Source organism: Amaranthus tricolor, chromosome 16, assembly GCF_026212465.1.
Source record: "Amaranthus tricolor cultivar Red isolate AtriRed21 chromosome 16, ASM2621246v1, whole genome shotgun sequence".
Lineage (NCBI taxonomy): Eukaryota > Viridiplantae > Streptophyta > Magnoliopsida > Caryophyllales > Amaranthaceae > Amaranthus > Amaranthus tricolor.
The window spans coordinates 21,040,872-21,050,840 of NC_080062.1; the positions used below are offsets into that span (position 1 = coordinate 21,040,872).

General features: G+C 42.7%; 1 protein-coding gene across 1 annotated transcript; it reads left to right on the forward strand.

The window, feature by feature from the left end:
* Positions 1-5,795: 5,795 nt before the first annotated feature.
* Positions 5,796-6,872, forward strand: LOC130802623 (uncharacterized). Its single transcript, XM_057666630.1, has one exon. It carries the CDS (start codon positions 5,796-5,798, stop codon positions 6,870-6,872), a length of 1,077 nt encoding a protein of 358 aa, XP_057522613.1.
* The last annotated feature ends 3,097 nt before the right edge of the window (positions 6,873-9,969 follow it).

The window sequence follows — 9,969 nt, forward strand, 5'->3', positions numbered from 1 at the left end:
TGGGGGGAGTAAGTGGCCAATATTTAAGATACTAAGTTGGTTCACGCGCCAAAAGATTACGCGCTGTGTGAGTGGTTGATTGTGTAGCGTGGCGGCCTGTGATTGGATTTGAGAGGAAATGCGCGCGGGGAAGAAAACTGAGTAAAGCCGAAGATACGAGGAGAAATTTAATTTTTTTTGTTTTTTATGATTGGAGTTTTGGATAAAGGTTTTGGATTGGTTTTGGGTTTAAAATCATGTTTTATTTTCATGTTGATTGCTGAGCTGTTATAAATCTATTTTTATATTTATTTTAATATTTAGTCGGTTAAAGAAAATTGGATAAAATGTTAGATCAAAGTTGTTTTAAAATCTCTAATGAGGATATTATTTATGTGTTGGGAAAATCTATGTTAAAATTGATTAAGATTATGTTTTGATTGATATTATTAAGAGTCTAGGTTATAAATCCATTTTTTACTTTAAAATTGATTAAGATTAACACCAAGTCTTGTATGAGACCGTTTTATCGTGAGACGGATTCATTAAACAGTTCATTAGTAAAAAATATTTTAAAAAAATTAAATATAAATTCACACTTGTACAGGAAGCAGTTTTTTTAAAATAATTTGGATTAACATAATTAAAGTCGACGATCTCAACAAAAATTAGCGTGTATATAATAATATTTATTTAAAGTAAAAAATAAAAATCAAAGTTCACCCAAGTATAAATGTGAGTTTTGGGTTCATCTTATAAAATTATTAATTTATTATAAGTATTTTGATTTAGGTTTTTAGTATTCAGCTTCTCTTAGATGAAATGGGTCCAAAAAAATAGACTATTCTTCTTTTTAATAATACATTAACTGATTAATATTAATTTCTTGCAACCGTTTTTTTAAATATTTCTTGTTTTTTTATTCTTTAAAAATAATACTTCTCTTTATTTATTACAAGTGTTCTATTTGCTTAATGCACTATATCTAATGTACTTATTTAATTCTTAATATCTCTAATTGTGCATAATTAAAAATTATAAAAAGTGTATATAAATATTTCTCATATTGAGACGAATCAAATAAGATTCTACTTGATTATATTTTAAGTTATAAATTAATAATAAATGTAAATTAAAAATAAGAAATGAATAATGCTAAAAAAGCAAAGAGAATATGAGAGAATAATTTGAATTAGCTTTAATATAGTATATAGATAAGGAGATGTCTTTGTTTGTATGGATTGCGGAGTTAAAATGAAAGAGAAAGGAGTAGAGGGAGAAAGAGATGTGTAGTGAGAAAGGGTTACGTGGAGAAGTATGAGTGGGGAGACTCAGAGAGCATGAGTGTCCACTGTCTAATGTTGACGTGCTGGGGGGAGGAGTTTGGTGAATACTCATCGCCCTACGAAAAGGCTAATCGCCTAACCTTTTTTCGTGCTCTCGTGCTTTGCTTGTTTATTTGAGAATTTGTGGTCCTTTTTTATAATTTATTATATTTATAATTTTAATAATTGTAATTATAAAACTTTCTCTATTCTGAAATACTCGTTATATAACTTTTATTGATAATATTTATTGTTTAAGCTTATTTTATATATTGCGTGTTATGGTAACATTTTTACTCATTTATTTATTTAAATTATTAATGTCATATTACCTTAATACCCTTTGACCTTTCATGTTGACCTTGACATTCGGTTAAGGGGCTTTTTCTGTAATCCCCATCTTCCTTACTTGGCCCATAAGCTAATGACTTCCCAAAACCCTAATTTCTCTTATGTAACTGAACACTACTCTTCAATTTCATGATTCCCTTTCTTTAGTGCTGATAACCGCCTACCACTATGCATGATAACCAACCTTCTCCCAGAAGTAACTTTCTCTCCATCATTATAAATACAGGCAGCCAGCATCAAGGGAAAGATCATCTGATAATAGCCTTTCTGAAATCCTTGTTCACAGCCCTCTTCGTTAACCTCCTAGAGACACAAGTAACTTCCATCCCTACACCCCTATTCCTGTGTTCTCCATCTCATCATTTCTTCATTAATTTTTCAACTACGTTCTAACTTGAGCGTCGCAAGGGTTGTTCCGGAAAATCACCCCCCGGACAAGGCTAACGTGTTGTGTTGCAGGAATTCAAGTCACTTCATTCCGCGAATTGCCGTTCCCGACAACGCTTCTACTTCCAGTATTCCAAGTGTCTTGCACTTCCTCGTTTCATTACCGAAACAGTTTGGCGCCGTCTGTGAGGATATTGAACAAAAAGTCATGGCTCCAAGAGAAATCCAACACAAACCGCAACCGTGCACAGCACAGATACAGACACTTCAGCGGGTCACGCTAACAATCAAGTCGTGACTCGCCGTGATCTGGACATGCTAGCACGAAACCTCACTGCCACCTTCTTCGAACAACTCCGCGCCGTCATAAATAATAACCCTACTCAATAACGAGTGTTGGAAGACATGGCGGACCAAATAAAGAATCTACAAGAACGAATCGAACCCCATAATGAGATACCGAAATCCCTTGAATCTCAGGATAGGAACTCGGAGATCTCACGTTCCAGCAGAAAGAAATAAGAAAAGACAGGAGAGATCAAGGACCCATGCAAGCCTCAACAGAAGTGACTCCCAAGATGACGAATCTAAGACCGCCTCTCGAGACGCCCGTACTTACCTAGTAAGCAAGAAGCAGAGGGTGTTTGAAAGTGTCCAATCATTAGTGGACAAAAGAAGGGAAGAAAGGAAAAAATCGCAACTCACGGGATCCAGCCATCCTATCAGCCCCATCACTATGTCGTGGAAGGAAGTTGGCAAGGATAATCCTCTCGAAGACTCCATGCCAATAAACTCTCCGCTGGCTCCGGGAATACTGAATACTCCCAACCCGGCGAAGATAAAGATCCCGAATATGACGGCCTTCGATGGAACGTCCTGCCTAGAGGAACACTTGATGGCCTACAAAAACTTGATGCTGCTATACACCACCGACCCAGCATTGTGGTTTAAATTCTTCCCAACTACTCTCACAGGAGTAGCCTTGACGTGGTATACCTCCCTCCAGGAGGAAGTATCCACAATTTTGCCTAATTATAAGGCAAATTTCTGGGTCACTTTGTAGCATCCAAAAGGCAGGAGAAATCGAACTTCCACTTGCTTAGCATAACACAATTGGAAGGGGAGTCCATATCGTCATATTTGAAGAAGTTCCACGAAGCAGTGCTGGAAGTAACTGGCTTGGAAGAATCGATCGCATTAAACGCCCTGAACAACGGAATGAAGGCTCAAAGGCTGAAGTTTTAGTTGGTCGAGAGTCAAGTGAAGACATACGCAGAGGCCATGAAGCAATGTCAAAGCTACGTCACGGCCTCCGAGATATGTTAAGCACATGACCCTAAAAAACGAAATTCAGAAAAGAAGGATCCAATATCCTCCAATCACTCCTCAAGGAACAGAGAGGAACATTCATCAAGGAAGGATAGAAATTACATGTCGCGTCGTCCGGAACCCCCATTAGATATGGGACCTCCACGATCCAGACATGTATATGCCATGGAAGGAGAAGCTAGGACACGGAACTTACTCGACGGAGGCAATGATTCGATGTTCAACTAGAACAGGAAAGACACATTCTTCGTCATCCGGGACGAGTTGCCGGTTCCACCCCCTACTACAACTCCCCCTGATCGCCGCAACTACAATTTGTGGTGCGATTACCACAAAGAACATGGCCACACTTTTGGCCCAATGTCGCGAACTCAAGCGCATCCTACATTAAGATTCATCAACCGAAAGGACTATGGCACAAAAGACGACGCGGAAAGAAAGCCATGGAACTGGAAACGCAGATCTCCCAGAAGAGATGAGGCTAGGCGCGAGAGTTCCAACACACAAGGAACCATCAATATGATTTTCGGCGGCTATATCGAGGAATACCCTACAATCCGCGCCGCAAAAAATAGCGTCCACACTCTACTCAAAGGACCTCCAAAAACCACGTCAAGTGGATCGACCATGAGATTCGATGCTACTACCTCCCAACCACTGCAACAACCACACACTGATCCTCTAGTGGTTACCCTCAAAATTGGGCAAATGAAGGTCAAGAGAGTACTGGTAGATACCGGAAGCACGGTCAATCTTATAACCATAGAATGCTTAAGAAAAATGAAGTTCGAAGAAAAGCACCTGCAACCCCTCGATAAACCTCTGATCGGGTTCGAAGGATATCAGGTCATTCCGCTGGGAACGATCATACTCCCCGTACGGGTGGGGGAAAGAAGCGGAAGCAGAACAATGCCCATACAATTCACGGCAGTGGATTTGACGTTCCCCTACAACGCCATTATGGGGCTCCCACTTATCAACAAGATTAAAGTCACATTTTTTCCTCATTAACTCTTACTACAATTCGAGCAGGACGACGGACAAGTTGGCATCCTCAAGGGAGATCAGGTGACGGCACGCCAATGCCTCATCAACACCTTGAAGCGAGGAACTTTCGTCACTACCTTCAAAAGAGAGAGGGAAGAAAACTCCCCAACCGTCATGAGTGTGTATTTGGAGAACCTCAACACGCACGAAAAGCCTCATCCAGTGGAACGATATGAGGAGGTGGAGATATTCGACGGGAAGCACATCAAAGTCGGAAAAGACCTTTCGGACGCAGTCAAGAAGGATATCATAGCCACCATCGCTGATTTCCGCGATATCTTCGCATTTTCCACGGAAGAGATGACTAGCATACCAACGAATGTCATGTGCCACAGACTTGACATAAAACCAGGTTACATGCCCATGAAGCAGAAGCTGCGACATCACGGGAAAGAGAGAATAGAAACCGCCAAAGAAGAAGTGGAAAAGTTGTTGTAAGCAGGATTCATCCGGGAGTGCAAATACTCCGATTGGCTCTCCAACATCGTTCTCATCAAGAAACCAAACGGGAAGTGGAGGATGTGCATTGATTTTACAGATCTGAACAAGGCATGTCCGAAAGACGATTATCCTCTCCCTAAGATAGATCGTTTGGTGGATTCCACGGCAGACCACGCCCTATTGAGCTTCATGGATGCTAACGCGGATTACCATCAAATCCTCTTAGCCACCGAAGACCAGCCGCACACAACATTCATTACAAATGCCGGCGTGTACTGCTACAATGTCATGCCCTTTGGGTTAAAAAATGTCGGAGCCACTTATCAGAGAATGGTCAACAAGGTCTTTCAGTCCCAGATAGGACGAAACTTGGAGGTATACGTGGATGACATGATCACAAAGAGCAAACAGGCGTCTGAGCATGCCACGGACTTACGCGAAACATTCATAATCCTCCGAGAACACCAAATGCGACTCAACCCTGACAAGTGCGTGTTTGGAGTCACCGGAGGAAAGTGTCTTAGCTTTCTTGTGGACGAGATAGGTATTGAAGCAAACCCAGACAAGATCCGGGCTATTCAAGATATGAAATCCCCTACATCTGTGAAAGAAGCCCAAAAGCTAACTGGATGTGTGGCCTCCGTAGGGAGATTTCTATCCAAGTCCGCGGATAAATGTTCGCCCTTCTTCAAAACCCTAAAACAAAGCAAGTTCGAATGGACAAGAGAAGCTGAGGAATCCTTCCACCAGTTAAAAGAGCACCTGTCCTCTTTGCCAAAACTAGTTTCACCCATCAACGGGGAAAATCTAGTCTTATATGTCTCGGTCTCCGAATACTCACTGTCAGGAGTATTAGTCGCTGAAAGAGAAAAGAAGTAGTTCCCCATATACTACGTAAGTCATGCCTTTCGAGGCTCGGAGGCAGACTACAGCGAAATGGAGAAGGTCTTATTCGCAGTCGTGATGGCAAGTAGGAAATTGAAACCGTACTTCCAATCCCACCAGATCACCGTCCGAATCAGCCAACCTTTGAAAAAGATTCTGGAAGGGAAGAACAAATCAAGCCGCGTCGCGGACTGGGCTAATCAACTAGCAGATTTTGGCATTGAATACGAGCCACGAACGGCAATCAAAGCCCAAGCCCTGGCTGACTTCATTGCTGAAAGTACCATCCCTCATCATCCCGAAGCCAATCAAGAATGGAAGTTGTATGTAAATGGGTCCTCCACGCAATCAGCAAGCGGAGCAGGACTTCTAATTGTATCTTCCGCCGGGGTTCGCATAGAAAGAGCAGTCAAATTCGAGTTTGCGGCATCTAATAATGAGGCAGAATATGAAGCACTACTCTTGGGGCTTAAAATATGCCATGAAGCCGGGGCTAAATCCTTATCCACCTTTTCCAACTCCCAATTGATAGTCAGGCAAGTGAACGGGGAATTCGAGGCCAAAGATGAAAGCATGAAGATGTATTTACAGGAAGTACGAGAATTTATCAAGAAGTTTGACAAATTCACATTGGTTCACATCCGAAGGTCCCAAAACGCACAAGCCGACTCCCTGGCAAAACTCGTCAGCTCAGCTGAAACATTCGCGGCTCGTGATATCATCTGGGAGGTGCTTCCTAACCCCAGCATTAACTTCATGGTCGATACCATCGACAGATCAGAGACGTGGATGGAACCATACATTAAATACTTGCAAAATCAGACGCTTCCCCAAGATGAGGGTGAAGCAAAAATACTCCAAAAAAGGGTCGGATGGTTCAAACTCCACGAAAGAACGCTTTACAAAAAATCATATACACATCCCCTTTTGAAGTGTGTTTCTCCTGAAGAAGGAAACTACATCCTTCGCGAAATACACGAAGGCGGATATGGAATACACCAAGGAGTACGAACTGTAATTGGCAAAGTCCTTAGAAGTGGATACTACTGGCCCTCTCTCAAAGGTGATGCTGAAGCACTGATCAAGCGATTTCCCCAATGCCAGTATCATTCAAAGATAGGAAGATAACCATCTAACTATTTGTTCGCCATTCAAGCTGTCCTACCTTTTGACAAATGGGTATAGATCTCCTTGGCCCCTTCCCACCAGCCAAGGGACAACGAAAGTTCGTCATCGTGGCTATCAATTATTTTACCAAATATGTGGAAGCCGAGGCCCTTAGTTCGATTACAGACAAGCAAGTCTGCCAGTTCATATGGCGAAATATCATCACGAGATATGGTATTCCTCGCGTAATCATCTCCGACAATGGGAGACAGTTTGTCAGCAAGCACACAATAGAGTACTGAGACAGATTCAACATTCAAATCCAATTCAGTTTAGTATCCCGACCTCAAACCAATGGCCAGGTCGAGTCAGCGAACAAGGAAATTTTGAACGGCATCAAAAAGAAAGTGGAAGGGGCAAAAGGCATTTGGGATGAAGAACTACCCGACATTCTATGGGCAAGCCGAACAATAATCAAAGAAGCAACGAGACATACCCCATTCTCCCTGGTATACGAGTCTGAAGCCGTGCTCCCCGTAGAAATAGGTATACCCTCCGCGAGAGTCACCTACTACTCGCACAGCGAGAACGAACTAGAAAAAAAGAACAAACTTGGATTTACTACCAGAGACAAGGGGGAATGTCCTGTTAAAATTGATAGCCCAAAAACAGAAGATGGTCCGTAACTTCAACCGTCATGTCAAAACAAGATGTATTCAAGTTGGTGACTTCGTCCTCCGCAAAATCGAAGCTACAGGAAAGATAGTAGAGAAAGGAAAGCTAGAAGCCAACTGGGATGACCCATTCAAAGTTATCTGCGTCATCAAACCAGGGACGTTCGAATTGGAAGACGTAAAAGGAAAGAAATTACCCCGTCCGTGGAATGGAGATCACTTGAAGAAATACTACATTTAGTAAGATTCGCAAGAGGCCACAGTCAATAATCACTAGTTTCATTCAAATACCAACTTGTCAAGTCGTGTTATCATTTACATTTTCATAGTTCTCATCTTCGTCGTCGATTACAAATTCAATATCAATATAGCAGAAATTTCAGTATTTTCAGACTATCCAACTTCAAAGCTTCAGCATTCACACATATTCGGTTATATTCTACTTTCTCATTATCTAGTTTTCAAATATTGCAAATCTTATTAAAATTAGTACTTTCCACAAAGAAATCAGTGAACTCGACAAGTCGGACCCTTTGAAAGGGGTCCCAAGATCAAAATCAATCAAAGTTAAAATCAATGATTCATATAAATCCGACAGAAAGGGGTCCAATGATCAAATTTATTATAAGTAAATTTGAAACTCGGCATTCTCCATTTTGGCCGGTGGGAATCCGCGGACCATAAACCGGACATTCAAAATATATTCAAAGTATCCCGACCATAAATATTTAAAATGTCAAAAATCATCAATATATAGACTAACAAATCGTTATTCAAATTACAAGGCCCAAAATATTCAAATGCCAAATTAAATCAAATTACAAACTCATCAAATTACAGTTCAAATTATAAAAAGTTCAAACGTCATTCAAGAAGGCGTCAACATCCCCTTCAGGGTCTTGAGGCGGCAACTGTGGAGACCCCACCATTCCCTCGTCGAGACTCGGGGTGAAGCTCACAAATTCTTCAACATTAAACGGCTCCACCTCGATCTCAGATAAATCCTTGGATAAGCCTTGGAGGTTCTTTCCCTCATCAATTAGCAAATTAGATAAATCTAAGCACAAACTCTCTAGCTTAGAGAGCGCCAAGTTCTCAGGGACATCCAGGGCCGAAGGAGGAGATAGGGCCAGCTTGTCTAGGTCGAGGCATAATGCCTCCTTTTCAGCTTCCATATCAACTTTCTCCGACCAGGCCCTCTCCTCCTCCATGTCCCAAGCGGGATGGATCAGTACCGCCGACTCCCGCTCTAAAACCGAAGCTAGGTTAGTCAAAGCTTCGTCTACCTTTTGATTGACCATTTTTTGGAGAGAATCGAAGTCTACGCCTAACTCCGCGGCAGCCAGACGATATTTCTCATCGCTGATCTTAGAGTTGGCTTCCATCAACTCGGTCGTCAGATCTCCCAAAAAACTTGACGCCTCTGGCTCATCCGAGATCAGCCAATCCCTAGCTATCCGGGCTCGTCTTTCCGAGCGAAGTTTGTACACCTTAGCCGCGGATAGCAAGGTCTTAAACTTAGCCAGATCATCTGACACCTGTTGAATAAGATACTGGTTTTGATAAACCAGCCTGGCGTGAACGTCCATCAGGCGCCCGACCTCATGGCCGAGGGTGGCAGACATATTAGAGGCCGCATCCAAGCTTCCGATGGCCCCTTCCAGCTACTTCTTGGCCCTCTCCCGCCACTGTTCAATCCTGACCAAGCACTCCTTTAGTTCGGCGCACTTGGCCAGTTTTTCTTTTAAGCCCGGCAGCTCGCCCAGATCTTGTCGGAGCTTCTTGAGCTTCTAATTCTGCTCATCGCAGCGGGAGGTCAAGGCCGCCAAGGTCTCCTTGTCCGCGACACTTTGACGGCTCAAGTTTAGCTCGAAGGTCAACCTTAGAAAGCTCTGCAAAATAACCAAGATTAAAATCCATGTATAGATGACTAAAGAAAAGCAAGAATAGATGATGTTACCTCAGCCGCGGAAGCTTGGAATTGACGCACTCTATCGTAGGGAGACAGGGACTCCAAATGATCGACATCCAGTTTGCTAACTAAGTGCAAAATCGCCCTGTTGAATCGAGTAATCATGCCCTTATGCCCCAAGTCTGTAAATAAGGTGTTGTATCTGAAGGGCAAGACTTCACGACGACGATACACCTCTGCGATATGTGATTCCGGGGCCGCAGCTGACTCCCCCACCTTCTCCTTGCCCTTGTTGGAGACAGCCGCCACCCTAACCAGAGGGGTAGACACCTCCCCCTCCGCCGACCTCACCTGTAGAGGCACAGCCGTCCTTATAGTGTCCACGGAAGTTTTCTTCGTGGCACTTTTGGCATGGGAGGAGGAGTCTCTCTTCCTCTTTCTCTCCTTCTTCTCTTTCTTCTCATTCACTTCCTTCTGGAGAGGGATCACCCTCTTAGATTCATCAGGGATGTGAACCCTCCTTCTCTCCTCG

Excerpts from the sequence above, each read along its gene's own strand:
- LOC130802623 (XM_057666630.1), top strand. The coding sequence starts at position 5,796 with ATGGAGAAGGTCTTATTCGCAGTCGTGATGGCAAGTAGGAAATTGAAA.